At 42.7% G+C, this 21,270-nt stretch overlaps 1 protein-coding gene across 8 annotated transcripts in view; it reads left to right on the top strand.

The window, feature by feature from the left end:
• IPCEF1 (interaction protein for cytohesin exchange factors 1) overlaps window positions 1-21,270 on the top strand; it is a 154,032-nt gene that overhangs the window by 18,185 nt on the left and 114,577 nt on the right. For 6 of the 8 annotated variants that reach the window (XM_029053642.1, XM_029053623.1, XM_029053662.1 and 3 more), the window contains exon 1: window positions 3,944-4,018. The exons of the other annotated variants lie outside the window; for them this stretch is intronic. Coding sequence is in view for 5 of the 6 variants with exons in the window: in XM_029053623.1 (XP_028909456.1) it covers window positions 4,005-4,018 (14 nt within the window). In the remaining variant the exon portion in view is untranslated. Of the gene's footprint in view, window positions 1-3,943; window positions 4,019-21,270 lie in introns of those variants that run through there. 8 annotated transcript variants of the gene reach the window in all.

Below are 21,270 nucleotides of genomic sequence, written 5' to 3'. Positions count from 1 at the left end.
TTGGGAAGGGCCACAGCCCCATGCCTGGGGGATACAGAGCCTGTGGGAGTGGGAACCAGGGGGCTGGACACTCTGGGGACAGGACCAAGGAGCAGGGCAGGACCAGGGAGGGGATGGGACTGACGGGACAGGACCAGAAGTGCTGGACACTGTGGGCACAGGACCACAGAGCACTTATTTATACATGTACATATCTATTATTCTATATATATTGATGCCTGTTTACATTTTTGATGTCTGTCTCCCCACTTCTAGGCTGTAAGCCTGTCATGCCATCATGGGCAGGGACTGTTTCTCTCTTTGTTGCTGTATTGTACTTTCCAAGTAATTAGTACAGTGCTCTGCATACAGTAAGAGCTCAATAAGTATGATTGAAGTGAATGAAATATGTAAAGGCCCTGGTAGATTTTATATACCCACCACCCCCACCTTTCGGCTGCCCCTACTCCCCAAAATAGAATTTTGATTTCTTAGTCCCTTCTTACCTTTAATTTATTTGTATGTATGCATAAACCCGACAGTTCTATTTATTTATCTTACAGCTAAAAAAAAAATAACCTAGGCTGAATGGCTTGAAAGAGAGAGACCGGATCTAAAATACATTAAGCTAAAAAGTGAATTTTTGGTAGATTTTGAGAAAAGATGGCATAAAAATTCAAAAATATTCATAAAATAAATCTTAAGAGCTGCTGATGTTCAGAGAGCCATCTAATTGTCACTATGGTTCTAATTCTGGTCATGCCACTTCTGATGTTTGACCTTGGGCAAATCATTTGACTTCTTTATGCCTTGATTTCCTCATATCTAAAATGGTTATTAATCACTTAACTTCTCTTTGGCTCAGTTTCCTCACCTGTAAAATGGGGATTAAGACTGTCAGCCCTATGTTGGACAGGGGCTATATCCAAATCTATTATCTTGTATCTACCCTAGCACTTACTGCAGCGCCTGGAGTGTAGTGAGTGCTTATCGAATACCATAAGAAAATATCTCTTCTCCCTTACCCTTATACTGTGAGCTCCATGTGGGACAGGGAATGAGTCTGACCTAATTATCTTTTATCTACCTCAGTGCTTAATATGGTGTTTGGACTATAGTCAGTTCTTAACAAATACCATAATATTATTAGTAAGTATAGGAAATTTAGGAAAAAAATTGTACTTTAAAAGGGCTTAAATTATATTATATTATTAAAAGAAAGCAAATATGAGTGCTTTGCCCTGAATGGTGACAAATCAAAGTATTCTATTGTTTGAATTAAAGTTAAAGGTCAGGGTTATCCTTGTTTCACCCCTGAGAAAACAGAGGCAATTGAAAGAGATTGAGCATCTTTATGGCAAAAGATTTCTATAATAATAATAATAATGTTGGTATTTGCTAAGCGCTTACTATGTGCCGAGCACTGTTCTAAGCGCTGGGGTAGACACAGAGGAATCAGGTTGTCCCACGTGGGGCTCACAGTCTTAATCCCCATTTTACAGATGAGGTAACTGAGGCACCGAGAAGTTGTGACTTGCCCAAAGTCACACAGCTGACAAGTGGCCTTTAATAACTCAACTTAAAAATCACATTTGGTCTTGTGGTCCAGGTTAACAGAGCAAGTTATTCATTACTAAGTATGAAAAGTTTTTAGACAACATCATTAAATTGGGATGGGAGAGGCAGGTTTTGAGGCAGTCTGTTATACTACACTCTCCTCAGTGCTCAGTGTGGTGTTGTACACACAGTCAGAACTCTCTCAGGGTCACAGCTGGAGAATTTCCAGTACTCTACCAGTCTGGCTACAAGAGGGAAAGTCAAGCAGAAGCATATACATTCCATTCCTAGCTTGGGCATTGGCTAGAGAATGGTAAGGCAATCTACTATAAGTCAAAAGTCACCTGTGCTGGGCATTAGTGGCATGGGAGAGAGTCGAGGGCAGAGACTCGTTTATTACATGGAAGAAGGCAATGGAAAACTCTCTGGATCCACTACCAGAGAAGCAGCGTGGCTTAGTGGAAAGAACACGGGCTTGGAAGTCAGAGGTCGTGGGTTCTAATCCCATCTCCGCACTTGTCTGCTGTGTGACTTTGGGCAAATCACTTAAATTCTCTGTGCTTCAGTTACCTCATCTGTAAAATGGGGATTAAGTCTGTGAGCCCCACTTGGGACAACCTGATAACCTTATAGATCTCCTAGTGTTTAGAACAATGCTTGGCACAGAGTAAGTGCTTAACAAATACCATCATCATTATTACTATTATTATTACCAGAACGACTGCAGATGGAGGTGGAGTGTTCTGGGAGAGATATGTCCATGAAGTATCTATGGGTTGGAGACAACTCGACAACATGAGACAAGACAAGACACAGAGCACAATAAATACCACTGATGGATTGAAATCATTGCTGAACACAGGGGAATAGGGTAGAACAGAGGTTGTCACATCGTTCAGAAGCCCTCTGTAGTAGTATCATTAACAAGACCTTACTATGTACAAAACACTGTAATAAACCCTGTGAAAGAAATAAATGGATGAGGTATAGACACAGTTCCTGGACCCCAACAGGTTTGCAATCTAAAAATGAGGGGAATGGGGTGGAGAGGATTCGTGACTTCAAAGCTTTGCCAACACCTTTCTGGCCAACATAGGGACAAATAATAGGAAAAGTGTCCATGATTCAATACCTGCTCTTCCTCCTAGTTAGACTGTGAGCCCCATGTGGAACAGGAACTGTTTCCAAACCTCATAAACCTGTATCTATCCCAGTGCTTAGAATAGTGGTTGACACATAGTAAGCACCTAGCAAATACACACACACCACCCCCTCCCACCCCCCAAGCCCCCAAACAAAAAAACCCCTCTTTTCTAAGACTAGAAAGCTGAGATTCTAAGCAAGGGTACAGATTGCAGCTCTGGGACACCCCAGAGGGAGGATTCATGGAGGGTTTCGTGTTCTCTTCCCCTTCCTTCTGTTTCGCCTTTGCACTTGGATTTGTACTTTTATTCACCCCCTCCCTCAGCCCCACAACACTTAGGTATATATCCATAATTTATTTATATTATTGTCTGTCCTTCCTTCTAAACTGTAAGCTCATTGTGGGCAAGAAACATGTCTATCAACTCTGTTATACTGAACTCTCCCAAATGATTAATATAGTGCTCTGTACATAGTAAGCACTCAACGAATAAGATTGACTGATTCTGGGTGAGAGTGGAGGGTGTTCAAATGTGGGGAATGGGAGAAGAGAGTTTATGTAAGAAGATATGTTAATACGGAGTGGTACTTAGGGCAAAATCTATAAACCGTAAGAGTACAATTTCTAAAATGAAGTTGGAAGGTCTTTCTCAAAGCTATTTCCAGCCCTATGATTCTAACTCCCTTCTAAATATGATTTAAATTAACATTAGATCTTCCTCCTCTCTGTTAAAGTCAATCATGGAGAACTAGTGATAGAACCTGGATTGACTTGTCTTATCTTTATCATCAATAGTAATAATAATAATAATATTGGCTCAAAGTGTTCACTATGTGCCAGGCACTGTACAAAGTAAGGGGTAGATATAAGAATCAGATCAGACACAGACCCTGTTCGCCAAGGGACTCACAGTCTAAATAGGAGGAGAACAGGTATTGAATAATGGATACTTCTTTTCTCTTTCTGACTTCTTTTTGTTTATGGTTCAACTGTCTTATGCCTCTCTTCCTTCTTTCTGGAATGCCAGAATGTTGTGCACCATCCCTGGTTGGCTGTCATTCTATAAAACAGTGTTTTCTGTGGTTGGATTTTAACTCACAGAACTAACCTAGATGGTCTTTGGTGAAGGAAATGGGAGAGGCTAGAGAGAGGTTGTTCCATTTGGTTGGAGTCTAGGTATTACAGTGTAGATTTTTTACTTTAAAACCAAGCTCCTCAAATGGAATGCCAAGCACTTTCTCTTTTGAAGTGAGAAATCAGTGTAGGAGAAAGACTAGATCTGGAATAAGAAGACCAGGAAATCAAACCTCCAAAGAGAAGCTGAATGATTCCACAGAGGTGAGTCGCTGCCCCAAATACTTTTATATACATTTGGAGAGGGGCATTCTGGAAGTGGGAACTGCCACTCCATCTAGCATGGACTCAATGTGATTGGCTCTAACCAAGAATCAGTATCACCTGAGATAAACTGCGTCTTCTGGAGAGGTTATTTTTAAGGGACTACAAGAAACCATGGGAGGTCATCTCAACCACTGCCTTCCTCTTGGCAGAGAAGCCCCTATTGGCTAGATTATAAATTTCCGGAGCTTCTGTGCCCACCAATAGGCCAGGTTAGGAGTTGGTAGGAGGCTTGTCACTGTTTCAGATGCAGTGCCTAGAGAAGCAGCATGGTCTAGTGGATAGAGCATGGACCTGGGAGTCAGAAGGAGCTGGGTTCTAATCCCACCTCTACTGCTAGTCTGCTGTGACCTTGGGTGTCATTTCACTTCTCGGGGCCTCAGTTACCTCATCTATAAAATGGGGATTGTGTGAGCCTCTTGTGGGGCAGGAACTGTATCCAAGCCAATTTGCTTATATCTACCTCAGCACTTAGTGCTTTTCACATATAGTAAGCGTTCAGTAAATACCATCATTAAACTGCACATCAGCTTGCTTTTTGTAGCTGGGTTCTTTCATTCATTCATTCAATTTTATTTATTGAGCATTTACTGTGTGCAGAGCACTGTACTAAGTGCTTGGGAGAGTAAAATACAATAATAGACACATTCCCTGCCCACAACAACCTTACAGTCTACAGGTAGGGAGACAGACATCAATACAAATAAATAAATTACATATATGTACATAAATGCTTTGTGTCTGGTTGGGGGGAGAGGGGAAGTAAAAAGGGAGCAAGTCAGGGCAAAGCAGAAGGGAGTAGAAGAGGAAAGTGAGTGTGTGGGGGGGCTTAATCTGGGAAGGCCTTTTGGAGAAGATGGGCCTTCAATAACACTTTGAAGGGAGGAAGGGAGAGTAATAGAGTTTGAGAAAGGAGGGCACTCCAGGCCAGAGGCAGGATGTGAGCTAGGGGTTGGCAGCGAGATAGGTGAGACTGAGGCAGAATGAGGTTAACATTAGGGGAGTAAAGTGTGTGGGCTGGGCTGCAGTAGAGGGTAGCAAGGTGAGTTAGGAGGGGGTAAGGTGGTGGAGTTCTTTAAAGCCAGTGATGAGTTTTTGTTGGATGTGGAGGGGATGGGCAACCCCTGGAGTTTTTTTGAGGAGCAGGTGACATGTCCTGAATGTTTCTGTAAAAAAAAAATAAAAAATGGTCTGAGCAGCAGAGTGAAGTATGGACTGGAGTGGGAAGAGACAGGAGGCTGGAAGGTCAGCAAGGAGGCTGATGCAGTAATCCAGATAGGACAGGATGAGTGTATTAACCTGGTAGCAATATGGATGAAGAGGAAAGAGTGGATTTTATTCATTCATTCAATAGTATTTATTGAGCGCTTACTATGTGCAGGGCACTGTACTAAGCGCTTGGAATGAACAAGTCGGCAACAGATAGAGACAGTCCCTGCCGTTTGACGGGCTTACAGTCTAATCGGGGGAGATGGACAGACAAGAACAATGGCAATAAATAGAGTCAAGGGGAAGAACATCTCGTAAAAACAATGGCAACTAAATAGAATTAAGGCAATGTACAATTCATTAACAAAATAAATAGGGTAATGGAAATATATACAGTTGAGCGGACAAGTACAGTGCTGAGGGGATGGGAAGGGAGAGGGGGAGGAGCAGAGGGAAAGGGGGAAAAGAGGGTTTAGCTGCGGAGAGGTGAAGGGGAGGTGGTAGAGGGAGCAGAGGGAGAAGAGGAGCTCAGTCTGGGAAGGCCTCTTGGAGGAGGTGAGTTTTAAGTAGGGTTTTGAAGAGGGGAAGAGAATCAGTTTGGTGGAGGTGAGGAGGGAGGGCGTTCCAGGACCGCGGGAGGACGTGGCCCAGGGGTCAACGGCGGGATAGGTGAGACCGAGGGACGGCGAGGAGGTGGGCGGCAGAGGAGCGGAGCGTGCGGGGTGGGTGGTAGAAAGAGAGAAGGGAGGAGAGGTAGGAAGGGGCAAGGTGATGTAGAGCCTTGAAGCCTAGAGTGAGGAGTTTTTGTTTGGAGCGGAGGTTGATAGGCAACCACTGGAGTTGTTTAAGAAGGGGAGTGACATGCCCAGATCATTTCTGCAGGAAGATGAGCCGGGCAGCGGAGTGAAGAATAGACTGGAGCGGGGAGAGAGAGGAGGAAGGGAGGTCAGAGAGAAGGCTGACACAGTAGTCTAGCCGGGATATAACGAGAGCCTGTAGCAGTAAGGTAGTCGTTTGGGTGGAGAGGAAAGGGTGGATCTTGGCGATATTGTACAGGTGAAACCGGCAGGTCTTGGTAACGGATAGGATGTGTGGGGTGAACGAGAGAGATGAGTCAAGGATGACACCGAGACTGCGGGCCTGAGAGACGGGAAGGATGGTTGTGCCATCCACGGTGATAGAGAAGTCTGGGAGAGGACCGGGTTTGGGAGGGAAGATGAGGAGCTCAGTCTTGCTCATGTTGAGTTTTAGGTGGCGGGCCGACATCCAGGTGGAGACGTCCTGGAGGCAGGAGGAGATGCAAGCCTGAAGGGAGGGGGAGAGGACGGGGCGGAGATGTAGATCTGCGTGTCATCTGCGTAGAGATGGTAGTCAAAGCCGTGAGAGCGAATGAGTTCACCGAGGGAGTGAGTGTAAATGGAGAACAGAAGAGGGCCAAGAACTGACCCTTGAGGAACTCCAACAGTTAAAGGATGGGAGGGGGAGGAGGCGCCAGCGAAGGAGACCGAGAATGACCGGCCAGAGAGGTAAGAGGAGAACCAGGAGAGGACGGAGTCCGTGAAGCCAAGGTGAGATAAAGTATGGAGGAGGAGGGGATGGTCGACAGTGTCAAAGGCAGCAGAGAGGTCAAGGAGGATCAGAATGGAGTAGGAGCCATTGGATTTGGCAAGAAGGAGGTCATGGGTGACCTTAGAGAGAGCAGTCTCGGTAGAGTGGAGGGGACGGAAGCCAGATTGGAGGTGAGACTGACAACAGGGATGGGAAAATCAAGGGGAGGGCAGGGTTTTTGTGGGAAAATAAGGGGTTCTGTTTTGGACACGTTAAGCTTGAAGTGATGGGGGACATCCAAGTAGAAATGTCTTGAAGGGAAGGGGAAATGTGAGATTTCAGAGAGGGAGAGAGATCAGGGCTGAAGATGTAGATTTGGGTTTTATCCACATAGAAGTGATAGTTGAAGCCATGGGAGTGAATGAGTTCCTCAAGGCAGTGGGTGTAGATGGACAATAGAAGCGAACTCAGAAGTGAACCTTAAGGGACCTCCACAGTTAGGAGGTGGGAGACAGAGGAGGAGCCCGTGAAGGAGACTGAGAATGAATGGCCAGAGAGATAATAGAATTAGGAGAGGACAGAGTCAGTGAAGCTAAGGTTGGATAATGTTTCCAGGAGAAGGGGGTGGTTCACAGTGTCGAAGGCAGCTGAGAGGTCGAGAAGGATTAGAATGGAGTAGAGGCCATTGGATTTGGCAATAATTTGTACTTCCATTTAAGGTACATTTTTTATATAGTGACATCTGGTATGTTGCAGATGTATTTAGGTAGCCTTGGTTTGCTGTTTGCCTGTCTGCTTCATTTGTGTGTCTTAGGTTATATTATTATTGTATTATTATTGTTATTGTTATTACTGGTGACCTTTGAGAGGGCAGTTTCTGTGGCATGAAGGGGATGGAAGCCAGATTAGAGGAGGTCAAGGAGAGAATTGGACAAGAGGAATTTGAGATAGCGGTGTAGACAACGTTCTCAAGAAGTTTGGATAGGAATGGTAGGAGAGACATGGGGCGATAACTGGAGGGAGTCATGGGATCAAGGGAGGATCCTGTGAGGCAGGTAGAGGATTGAAATTGGAAGCTAGTGGAATTGAACTTTACAATTGATTAGTCCCCTTATCTGTAATTTATTTTAATGTCTGTCTCCCTCACCAAATTATAAGATTCTTGAGGGCAAGGAATAGGTCTACTTACTCTACTCTTCCAGTGCTCTGCATGGAATAAGTACTCAAGAAATATCACATATTCATTTGCTTATGAGCAGTTCACAGGAGGTGAATGCCATACACCTGCTGGAAAATAATAAATGCAGTTAAGTATAGCACTTGGCTATGTTTGTTATGGGCAGGGAATGTGTCTGTTAATTTTGTTGTATTCTTCCAAGTGCTGTGCACATAGTAAGCACTCATATCAATGGTTGATTGAAGAGGATAAAAGAGTACATAGCTTTATGGTATGCTCTGCAAACTGTAAGTACTCAATAAATATGACTGATTGTTAAAGGCCTCAGCTCCTCCTTCTTCTCTTGGGACATGGATTACTTCTTATTTAGCTCTAAAAAAAATCTAAAAGATTGAGGGACCTGAATTACTGAGGGATGAATCCTTTTTTCCTATAATCCCTAAAACATGCAAATTTTGCCCTCCACTTTCCAGTACCACAACTAACAGTAATGACAGGTTTGACTTACTGGATGTTTAGACAGCACATATCAGTTTGTTCTTTTTCATAAAAATAATAATAATTGTTAATATATTTATATTATACTCTTCCAGATCCTTAAAACAGTGTTCCATTTCATCCATCAGAATGTGAGCTTCCTGAGGGCATAGATCACTTCAAATAAAACTCTTTTTATATGCTTTCCAAGTATACTCTACAGGGTGCTCAATAAATACTGTTGACACTACAAAAAGTTGTGAAAAAAATTTTAATACCTTTCATATTATTTTGATAACTTTAAAGATTTCTGACTCTTCTCCTCTTCCTTTTCCTTTCTCTCCAATTCACTCACTGAAAGCTCACTAAATTCTCTCCAGCCCTCATCATTCTCACTTCCAGAAATATCTGTGTCCCCTGACCAGAAGCTTCCATGACCTGTGTTCACTCACTGTTCTATCATAAGTTCTTTTTATTCATTCATTCATTCATTCATTCATTCATTCATTCAATCACTTTTATTGAGCACTTAACTGTGTGCAGACCACCATACTAAGCACTTGGGAGAGTACAGTATAACAATAAACAGGCACATTCTGTCTTGCCTCACTACCATTTAAGGTACATTTTTTTATATAGTGAGTTCTGGTATGTTGCAGATATATTTAGGTAGCCTTGGTTTGCTGTTTGCCTGTCTGTTTCATTTCTGTGTCTTAGGTTGTACTATAATTATTACATTTAAGTGCTTGCTGTCCTCCAAGCACTTTCTAAGAGCTGAGGTAGATATAGGTTTTTCAGATTGGACACAGTCCCTGTCCCACAAGGGGATCATAGTAGAAATGGGGGGTGGGAATAGGTATTAAATCTTCATTTTACCATTGAGGAAACTGAGGATCAGAGAAGTTGATCAATTTGCTTAAGGTCACATAGCGAGCAACTGACCGAGCTGGGGTTTGAATCCAGGTCCTCTAACTCCAGGTCCGTGCTCTTTCCACTAAGCAACATTGCTAAAAGATAGGGACTTGGTTGAAATGGTTAGTCTTGTCTTATGCCGTCGAGTCATCTCCGACCCATAGCTACAACATGGACACATCTTTCCCAGAACATTCCACCTCCATCTGCAGCCATTCTGGTAGTGTATTCATTGAGTTTTCTCTGTAAAAATATGGAAGTGTTTTACCATTTCCTCCTCCTGTGCAGTAAACCTGAGTCTCCACCCTCAACTCTCTCCCGTGCTGCTGCTGCCCAGCATAGGTGAGATTTGACTTGTAGCAGATTGCCTTCCACTAGCTAGCCACTAGCCAAGCTAGGAATAGAAAGGGTATGCCTCTGCTTGAATCTCCTTCCCATAGGCAAGACTGGTAGAATACTGGAAACTCTCCATTTGCGACCTTGAGAGGGTAGCAGTGTTCCAAAAAGTACTAAATAAATATATTTGATTGGGGGGGGGGGGGTGGGGGAGGTGGTGCTGCTAACCCAACTCCTAGTGGTAGTAATAATAATAATAACAGTAATACAAATGATAGTATTTAAGTGCTTACGATTTGCCAAACACTCTCCTACACTTTCCTAAGCATGGGGTGGATACAAGATGATAGTGTTAGACCATCTAGAAAATAAGCTTTTCTCTCCATCCAAACTGCTATCACACTGGACCAAGCACTTTCATATCCTGACCTGACAGTTGCATTGGGTTTCTTTCTGACCTCCCTGCATCCAGCCTTTGCCCTCTCTAATCCTTAATTCACTCTGCCATTCAGATCACTTTTCTAAAAAAAAAAAAAAATCACACATCTGCCCACTCCTCAAAGACCTCCAATGGTTGCCCATCTAACTCCTTATCAAGCAGAAACTTGTCAACATTGCTTGAATTTACAGTGCTCAATCAGCTCTCTCCTTACCTATCCTTGCTTCTCTACCACTAAAACCCAGCCCACCCACTTCACTCCTATCACAACAACCTGTGCTTTGATTACATCTCCCTCATAGCTCATGGTGGGTAGGGAATGTTTCTGTTTATTCTTATATTGTACTTTCCCAAGTGCTTAGTACAGTCCTCTGCACACAGTATATGCTCCATAAATATGATTGAATGACTTAATGACCCCTTGCTCACACCGTCCCTCATGCCCAGAACTCCCTGACCCATTTTATCTGACAGAACACCCCTCTCCCCATTTTTAAAACCTTAGTAAAATCACATCTCCGCCACGAATCCTTCCCTGACTACACTCTCAGTTCCCCATCTTTTTCTCTCTCCCTTCTACATCATCTGTAGACTTGGGTATGTTCCTTTTAAGCACTTTGATTCTCAGTACCCCTGGCATTTATGTGCCTTAGACTTTGCCGGTTCCCCTACCCATAATTTTAGTGCCTTTCACCCCTGACTAGATTGTAGGCTCCGTGAGGTCAGATATCATGTCTACGAACTTTTTTACTGAACTCCCCCATTCCCATTGTATTCTGCATTCAAGAAGCACTCAATAAACATCGCTGATTAACTGATGAACTCCAAGGTCTTTTAAAATACAAGATCCAGGGCCCTTGTTGCCCTTGACCTGTACTAACCGTGGCCCTGATTCAGTAGATCAATTATTTTTATTGTTTATCCTCTGCGATGGTTTGTAATTTAGTTTCTGCCCTTGTTTCTTGGCATCTCCACAGTAAGCGATTACCACCTCTTCCTGTAATAGAAAATATATATTTTTTTCCCTGAAGAGGAATTTGTTTTTCTGTACTTATGGATGGCAAGTCTCGGTGAATTGGAAATTTAAAGGTTCCTGGTGGGAAATGGCACTTAATTTGCATAAGAGATGTGGGAATTCAGGCAAAATATTTCAGTTCCCAGCTTCATATTTCCAGGGGAAGAAAGTCAGAGAAATCTCTCAAGGCTCTCAAAGCTCTGTTTCTTTAAAAAAAGAAAAGGAACAAAAGGGGGTTTGGAACTCTTTTTGTGGTTTATTTTTTAAAATTAAAACCAGAACTAGAGAGAAATCTAATTTTTTCATTTATCAGATTTGTGGGAAGACTCAGACTCATCGTTTATTTCATAGGGAAGTTGTGAGGAGTATTTAAACTCTTGTTGGATGATCACATTTTCCAGGGGCTTCAGTGCATGAAAGTACGTAAGGTTTCGGTCTGGGTTCCGCCTCAGGTATGTACTTTGATGACATTCTTCTTACATCACTTCCCCCTAAGCTTTCCACTGTGTTTTCAGTGTCGCAAATGGTGGGTGCTGACAAGAGGAGCTCAAGAGGTACCTTTGATTCCATCTTAATGAGAGCAATAGACATCAAGTAATTTTTGTCTTTTATGTGCTTGCAGGGAAGAAGGGATAATAATGGTTTATGAGTGAGCTCTAATTTGTGGAAGGCCCTGGAAGGTAGCAGAGGAAACACCAGTTTGAAGTACAATAACATCTCATTGAGTTCAATGTAGCTTCATGAAATTCAACACTCCTCTGCTACTAAAAAGAATACTATATGACAGATAGTAGAAAAACCTGTGTATCCTGTTGATAGAAATATTCTTAGCCAAGGTTAGAGTCTGTAGATGAGATTTTATGTTCTTCCTCTCTCTCTCTCAGTAGTTGTAGTAGGACTAATACTACTGATAGTATTTATTAAGTGGCCAGTGTATGCAACTCACTGCACTGTTACAGAAAAAGCACTTATATGAGATATAGAAACAGTCTCTGTCTGCCTGTCTCTTTCATTCTCTCTTTTTGTCTTCCTTTTTCAAAGTCAGAGTTTTGATTCTGCTATGTCACTGTTGTACTCTATAGATACCAGGTAGTGTTCTCTATTCGTGAAAAGTGGGCTTCCTTCCTAAACCATTCCTCAGCCTTTTCCCTTATTTCTATTGAGAAGAGCTATTTCCACTCCCTGTCACAAAGGTACAAAAGGTTAAATATTGTTCAACTGGTTTTGAAGTTATTCTCAAGAGTATCGGTCTCATAAGAACTGTGAGAGGGATTTTAAGTTTGAAGAAAACCCTGTCTTATTGACGGGGGAAATATAAGGCAGTTATAGTGAAGATCTAAGACTTGTTCTGACTTGTGCTCAGATTATAATTTTTCCCTCATATCAAAGAACTATTCTTTTCATCATGTGCTGCTTCACCTCTCGTTGGCATCAGAGCTTTCACAGAACAAGGCTGTTATTGTTTTTGGTAATCAAGTGAGTGTCAGTCTATGTAAAAATAATCTCATTATTTTCCTTCCACACTGGGCTGAAAAGGTTGGTGAGAATTACCTGAGAAGCTGGTTCTGATGAGCTCTTGATGTGTGAAAAGGGTGCTTTTAGTTGCTTATGAAAATACAATGTTCTTTTAATGCTTAAAAAGCAACCCTTCACATAATCCTCTTGAATAAAATTGGCATTCATTTGGGTGACAAAATAACAGTGGAATTTATTAAGAGCTCATGCGTTAAGCATGCTGTTACGTGCTGGGGTAGATACAGAATAAATAAATTGGACAAAATTTCTGTCTCACCAAGGGTTAACTAGCTAATCAATCAGTTGATGGCATTTATTGAATACTTACTATGTACAGGCTACTGTACTAAGCAGTGTGGAGAATACAATGCAGTCGAGTTGGTAGACACAATCCCTGCCTTCAGGAAGTTTACAATCTAGAAGATAAGCAAGAGGGAGTTGGTATCATATCCCCATTTTATGGATGAGGAAACTGAGGCCTAGAAAGTTGTCCAAGGTCACAGAGCAGGCAGAGCTGGGACTTAAACCTGTGCTTTTGTTACCCAGGCCCATGCTCTTTCCACTAGACCAGGCTACTTTCATTAGTCTAGAAATATAAATCATTTCTGTCCCCTGGATACTCATAATGCTTTTAGGCCTTGAAAAATGCCTTATTTCTGCCTCTATTCTATGAGGTAGGTTGGGCTGTTACCTTCGTTTTACACAGTGTGAAGTGAAATGCAGACTGGCCCTAAATCACCAGATGAGTCACTGATAAGATCATAGACCATCATCATCATCTTGCAGTCATCTGAGTCTGAAACCAGAAATAACATTGTTTTTTATTTAATGGTGATGATGATAATGATTATGATTGTTATTATTGTTGCTACACTTGCTAAGCATATACTTCAAGCACTGTTCTAAGCACTGGGGTAAATACAAGTTTATCAGGTTGGACATAGTATCTGTCCCATATGGAGCTCACTGTCCAACTAAGAGGGAATAGGATTTAATCCCCATTTTAAAGATAAAATAAATGAGGCATAAAAGTTAAGTGACTTGCCCAAGATCACACAGCAGACGTGTGGCGGAACTGAGATTAAGAATCCAGGGCCTCTGTCTCCTAGGCCCATGCTCTTTCCATTAGGCAATGCTGTTTTAAATAAAATGATTTTCTATTTACTTTTCCCAAGTCTCAGTGTTATTTTAATGGTACAGAGAGGAACTGGTGAAAAGAATGTGCCAATGTTACTCTAATTTCTATGCTTCTGAGGTCTCCAGGCTTTCTTAAGGATCTGGGAAGGAGGCATAAAAAGTCAAATATTTCTTTCATTTGCCCTTAGAATGTCCATCGAAAGGATTCTCTGTAATTGTAAAATTTGGTGGTTCTGGCCTGAGAAAATAATCTAGCTGCCTAATTCTCTTCTTCTGGGTCATCACCAGGAAGAGAACAAAAGCTGAGGTGGAAATGAAAACTTAAGACCCTCCTGTGGGTGGCTCAAGTGGACACTGTGGGCAAGGTACCAAAATGTCAATGTGTAACTCTAAATTATTCAGAAATTGTGATGAAAGTCATTCTGGGAGAGAGAGTGGGATACTACTTACACTCAAAAGATAAATCATTAGAAATCTAAAATCAATGAAGCATCTTGGTCTAGTGGAAAGAGTTTGGGGCTGGGAGTCAGAGGACCTAGGTTCTAATCCCAGCACCACCACTTGTTTGCTATGTAACCTTGAGCAAGTCTTTTCTCTGTGGCTCAATTTCCTCATCTGTAGAATGGGGATTAAGTCTGTGAGCTCCAAGTGAGACATGGATTATGTCCAACCTGATAAACTTGTATCTACCCCAACACTTAGTACAGTGCCTGACACAGTACATATTAAAAAAAAAAACATTAAAAAAAATTGAGCAAAGACAGGAAAGATTTTTTGTTTGGGCAGACAAAAGCCCCTAAAACAGAACTCACCCTTAAGGAACTTAAACTATCTAAATTTTGAGTCAGATTTTTTTTTGCAGCAACTTTCAAAGAATGAACTTTTTTCTTATAATAGTAATTAAAAAATGGTATTGGTTCAGTGTTTCTGTTAAGTTGTACTCTCTCACAAATTTAGTATAGAGCTCTGCACACACTAAGCCCTCAGCAAATGCCATTGATGGACTGATTGGTTTAGCAAGCCTTGAGGTAGATACAAGATAAGTAGATCAGATGTGGTTCGTGTCCTGCATCAGGCTCACAGTTTAAGGGGAAGGGAGAACTCCATTTTACAGAGGAGAAAACTGAGGCACAAATAATTTCACTGATTTACCTCAGATTACACAGCAGGCAAGTAGTAGAGAAGAATTAGAACCTAGGTTCTCAGATTCCCAATCCTGTGCTATATCCATTAGACTCCACTGCTTATCTGGTGGTTTCTCCTCTATAGTGATCAAAGTACTTAGTGTGATCAAAGTGTGATCAAAGCCTTTGCAGATTTGTAACAAATCACACTGGTCCAGTGGCAGAGTGTAAAAGCCTGATTTCATCAAACAGTCTGGTTTATTTCATCAAAGCCTAGTGAAACAAAACTCTGGGGTGAGTGGATTATATTGGGTAAAATTTGGATGAGCCAAACCACTCTGTCTCAAACATTAGGGCCATTTCTGCCTGATGATACTCTTATCAGGGGAGGTATCGATGCTGGCAGATTTTCTGACAGGATCTACTCTGAGTACTAGATTTGGCTGAAAGGCTATGAGGTTATTAAACCCATAGTTAGAATGAGATTGATGTTTTAGTCCAAAAGCTTTGACCTGTTCCAAGAAAGGGAAAAATATGAATAGTTGTGGTATTTGTTAAGTGCTTACTATGTGTCAAACATTGGGTTAGATAAAAATATAATCAGGGCAGATACAGTTCCTGTCCTGCATGGGAATCACGGGCGAAGTATAGCAGAGAACAGGTAGTGAATCCCCATTTTACAGATGAGGAAACAGAGGCACCAATAAGTTGAGTGACTTGCCCAAGGCCACTAAGCAGGTATGTGGCAGAGCCAGGATTAGACTCCATGTCTCTTGACTCCCATGACCATGCTCTTTCCACTAAGCCACAGTCACCCTAAGGGAGCTCCTCTTATCAAGAGAAATTGGTATATTTAAAATGTCAACTAAATTAATTGGGTTCTATAGATGAATGCTAAAAAATACATTTTGGGAAAAGACAATGGGTGCATTTTAATGCCCGAAGGGAAAATCCATTAACAGCAGAGACAGGAGGTAGCAGCCTAAACTTTTTTCACTGAGATCCCTAAAGGATATCATTTCTATGTAGAGATTTGTAAGGTTATCTGGGTGAGAACAATCTGCAGAATTAGAAGGGAGCACAGTCAAAGACTCAGGATCTGAAGCCTTGATGAGAGGGATTCAGATTCCCCATATTTTTCAGTAAAAATTGATGCCTATGATAGTCCCTGGCTCCATTGTACTTCCTTTTTCTGTTTTCACCCACTCCCAGCTGTATCCTTTATTGGACTCATGAGTGTTCTTTTGACTCCAGAGTTCTGGTGTCTATTAGCCCCGGGCAAGGAGCAGACTCCAGGACTGGATGAATAGAGCATAGTTCCTGGCTCCCCTTACACAGTCCTGGTATTCATTTAACCCATCAATCAATCAATCAATCAGTGCTATGTATTGAGCACCTACTGTGTGCAAGCAATCAATCCACCATAATTACTTAGTGCAGAGTGCTTTTGGGAGAGTGCAATGTACATTTGGGAGAGTAAAATGTAACAGAGATGGTAGACTCGCTCCCTGCCCACACTGAGTGGGCACACTGAGTAGTCTAGAGCAGGAGACAGACAGTAATATAGACAAATAAGTTAAGGATATGTAGGATATGTACTTAAGTGTTGTGGGGCTCTGGGAGGGATGAAAAAAGAGAACACTTCAGGAAGGTGCAGAAGGGAATGAGAGAAGAGGAAATGAGGGTCTACTTGGGGAAGACCTCTTGGAGATGTGCCTTGAAAAAGGCTTTGAAGGTGGGGAGAGTGATCATCTGTCAGCTGTGGATATGGTATTTGTTTGGCACTTTGTGCCGGGCACTGTACTAAGCACTAGGATAGATGCAGGTTAATCAGGTTGGACACAGTCCCTTGTCCCACATGGGGCTCACAATATTAATTCCCATTTTACGGATGAGGTAACTGCAGCACAGAGAATAATAATAATAATAATGTTGGTATTTGTTAAGCGCTTACTATGTGCCGAGCACTGTTCTAAGCGCTGGGGTAGACATAGGGGAATCAGGTTGTCCCACGTGGGGCTCACAGTCTTAATCCCCATTTTACAGATGAGGGAACTGAGGCACAGAGAAGTTAAGTGACTTGCCCACAGTCACACAGCCGACAAGTGGCAGAGCTGGGATTCGAACTCATGAGCCCTGACTCCAAAGCCCGTGCTCTTTCCACTGAGCCACGCTGCTTCTCGAAAAATGACTTACCCAAGGTCACACAGCAGACAAGTGGTAGAGCCAAGATTAGAACCCTTGTCCTCTGACTCTCAGTTCTGTGCTCTATCCACTAGTCCTGGCTGCTTTTCATCGTGAAAAGGGAGGGTGTTCCAGACCAGAGGCAGAACTATCAATCAGTCAGTCATATATAGAGAACGTTTACTATGTGCAGAATACTGTGCTTTCCTCTGGGGACAGCTGTTAGAAACAGTCCCTGCCTATGACAAGCTCACATTCTAAAGGAGGTGACAGACATTAATATAAATAAATTACAAATGTGTGTATAAGTGCTGTGACAGTGAGAGAGGAGTAAATGAAGTGTGCAAATCCAAGTGCAAGGGAGGCTCAGAAGGGAGTGGGAGAAGAGAAAATGAGGACCTAGTCAGAGAAGGCCTCTTAGAGGAGATGTGCATTTAATAAAGCTTTGAAGTTGGGGAGAGTGATTGTCTGAAAAGGAAGAGGGAGGGCATTCAAGCAGGGCAGGATGTGGGAGAGAGGTCTGCGGCAAGATACACAAGATTGATGTACAGTGAGTACATTAGCATTAGAGGAGTGAAGTGTGTGGGCTGGTTTGCAGTAGGAAATAAGGGAGATAAGGTGGGGGAGCAAAGTGATTGAGTGCATTAAAGATGATGGTAAGTAGTTTCTGTTTGATGTGGAGGCAGATGCGCAACCACTGGAGGTTCTTGAGGAGTGGGCAAATATGGACTGAACATTTTTGTAGAAAGGTGAGAAATATGGATTGGAGTGGGGAGAGAGGATGCAGGGAGAGGAAGCTGATGCAGTAACCAAAGTGGGTTAGGATAAGTGCTTGGAATTACGTGGTAGCAATTGAGATGGAGAGGAAGGGATGGATTTTGGCAATGTTGTGAAGGATTTGGTGACAGATTGACTATGAGTTGACAGAGAGATGAGTCGAGGACAATGTCAAGTTTACATGCTTGTGAGACGGAAGATGGTTGTGCTGTCTACAGTGATGGGAAAGTCAGGGTGTGGACAGGGTTTGGGTGGGAAGATAAGGAGTTCTGTTTTTGGACATGTTAAGTTTGAGGTAGAAGTAGAGATGTTCTGAAGGCAGGAGGAAATGTGGAAGGGCAGAGAAGTGTAGAGAAGGGGAGAGAGATCAGGATTGGAGATGTAGATTTGGGAATCATCTGCATAGAGATGATCACCGAAGCCTGGCAGAGCACATACTGAGTGGGAGAGTAATAATAATAATAATGTTGGTATTAAGTGCTTACTATGTGCAGAGCACTTTTCTAAGCACTGGGGTAGACACAGGGGAATCAGGTTGTCCCACATGGGGCTCACAGTCTTAATCCCCATTTTACAGATGAGGTAACTGAGGCACAGAGAAGTTAAGTGACTTGCCCACAGTCACATAGCTGACAAGTGGCAGAGCGGGGATTCGAGCCCATGACCTCTGACTCCAAAGCCCGTGCTCTTTCCACTGAATGTGGTCAGGGCACCATGCCACTCTATAAATTCTAATGCCACTTTTGTTTCTGTCTCCTGTTTCCCAGAAGTTCCTCCAGAGGTGGTCTCTGCCTGCTCTTAAAATCCATCTCAGGTTCTACTTTTTCTCACCTCCTAGAATCACTTGCTCCTTCTCTCCTCCTATTCCCACTGCTATTTAGACTGGAAACTCCTCAAGGGCAGGGATCATGTCTCCCCAACATATTGTCCTCTCTCAAGTGCTTAGTTCAGTGCTCTGTACACGGTAAGCTCTCAATCAATACCATTGGTTGGTTCATTCGTTCAGCATCTCACTCTAGTCTAGCTGCACCCTGCTACCTTCACATACACCCCAGTTTTCTACTACACTGAAATAAATTTTCTCATGATCCCATGTTACCTCCCAGGTAATGCCTCATTTCCCTGCTCCCAAACTTAGGCAAAGTCCTAGATCCTCTCCACCAACTCTCTTCCTGACCCACATAAATCAGGCTTTTAGGCCCTTTGCTCCACTGAGACAGCTTTCTCCCAGGTCACCAATGACTTCCTTATTGCCAAGTCCCAAAGGTTTCAGTGCACCCGATCCTTCTCATATACTTTTGACACTGAGAACCACTCCCTACTCCTTGAAGTACTATCACACCTGATATTCTTCTTACTTCTCTTGAGAAGCAGCATGTTTTAGTGGATAGAACCTGGGCCTGGGAGTCAGAAGGTCATGGGTTCTAATCCTGCCTCTGTTACGTGTCTGCTGTTACTATGAGCAAGCCACTTCACTTATCTCTGCCTCAGTTACCTCATCTTTAAAATGGGGATTGAGACTGTGAGCCCCATGTGGGACAGGGACTGTCCAACCCGATTTGTTTGTATCCAGCCCAGCATTTAGTGCAGAGCTTGGCTTATAGTAAGCTTCACAAATACCACAATTTTTTTTTTCTCTCTACTCACCCCATTACTCAGCATACTCTGTGCCTCACCAACTTCTTGCTTCAGGGAATATGCCTAGTAGGGACAAAAGGAGTTTGAGGTTTCTGGCAAAAAAAAAAAAAAATCTCATAATCACTGTGGGTTAAAATGGTGTGGTAAGTGTGACTTGGCGTGAGATCCAGCTCTAAAGAGGAATCAATGAAATGTGTGCTAAATGTTTTCTCCTAGTCGCCTGAAAGAATTAATGTTATGATTTGGAAACTGGGGAAATGAGACACCGTATCTCCACATTCAGTTTCTTCCTAAGTAAATGACTTTCCTCAAGATTTGCAGTGAATCTCTGTGAGACACTTGGAATGGAATCTTGGAAATTTGACTGGGTACATAGGTATTGGTGGCTCCATTTTCAAAGCTCGTTGTGGGTAGGGAACGTGTCTATTTATTCTTATATTGTACTCTCCCAAGTGCTTAGTACAGTGTTCTGCACACAGTAAGTACTTAATAAATACGATTGAATGAATGAATAAGTGCTTCTCATCTTAGTGATAATTATCAATGCTTACTGTGTCCAGAGCTCAGCACACCTAATTTGACCTGGGTGGAGAGTGTTGGAGAGGAAAAATGAACTGGCAAAACTCAACAACTGGAACACTTCATGAATAGAAAAAATTAGTTTGGTTAATCTTTATCACCCAGTGGTATTTACTGAGTGTTTACTGCTTGAAGAGCACTGTACTAAGAGCTTGGGAGGGTGCACTATAACAGAGACATGATTCCTGCCCACTAGGAGCTTACAGTCTAGAGGGGGAGACAGACATTAACATAAATCAATTACAAATACGTACATAAGCAGTGTGGGGCTGAGGCCAGGGTGAATAAAGGCTGTAAATCCAAGTACGAAATGGAAATACTTTAATCTAGAAATTTCATTTTGTCTTAGAAATGTTGTGAAGAGATGTGAAACTTTGCTTGTAGGGGAAAGTCAAGTGGCCATTTAGTGGTGGGTACCTTTATTCATTCATTCATTCAATAGTATTCATTGAGCGCTTACTATGTGCAGAGCACTGTACTAAGCGCTTGGAATGTACAAATCGGTAACAGATAGAGACAGTCTCTGCCCTTTGACGGGCTTACAGTCTAATTGGGGGAGACAGACAGACAAGAACAATAGCAATAAATAGGATCAAGGAGATGAACATCTCATTAAAACAATAGCAAATAAATAGAATCAAGGTGACGTACATTTCATTAACAAAATAAATAGGGTAATGAAAATATATACAGTTGAGCAAACGAGTACAGTGCTGAGGGGATGGGAAAGGAGAGGGAGAGGAGCAGAGGGAAAGGGGAGAAAAGAGGGCTTAGCTGAGGAGAGGTCTGGGGGTAGAGGGAGCAGAGGGAAAAGGGGAGCTCAATCTGGGAAGGCCTCTTGGAGGAGGTGAGCTTTAAGTAGGGTTTTGAAGAGGGGAAGAGAATTAGTTTGGCGGAGGTGAGGAGGGAGGGCGTTCCAGGACTGCAGGAAGACGTGGCTCAGGGGTCGACGGCGGGATAGGCGAGACCGAGGGATGGTGAGGAGGTGGGTGGCAGAGGAGCAGAGAGTGCGGGGTGGGCAGTGGAAAGAGATAAGGGAGGAGAGGTAGGAGGGGGCAAGGTGATAAAAAGCCTTGAAGCCTAGAGTGAGAAGTTTTTGTTTTGTGCAGAGTTCGATAGGCAACC

The sequence above is a fragment of the Ornithorhynchus anatinus genome, chromosome 2 (genome assembly GCF_004115215.2).
Source record: "Ornithorhynchus anatinus isolate Pmale09 chromosome 2, mOrnAna1.pri.v4, whole genome shotgun sequence".
Classification (NCBI taxonomy): Eukaryota; Metazoa; Chordata; class Mammalia; order Monotremata; family Ornithorhynchidae; genus Ornithorhynchus; species Ornithorhynchus anatinus.
Note: the sequence above shows the minus strand (reverse complement) of the source record. Positions and strands in the feature narration are given on the sequence as shown.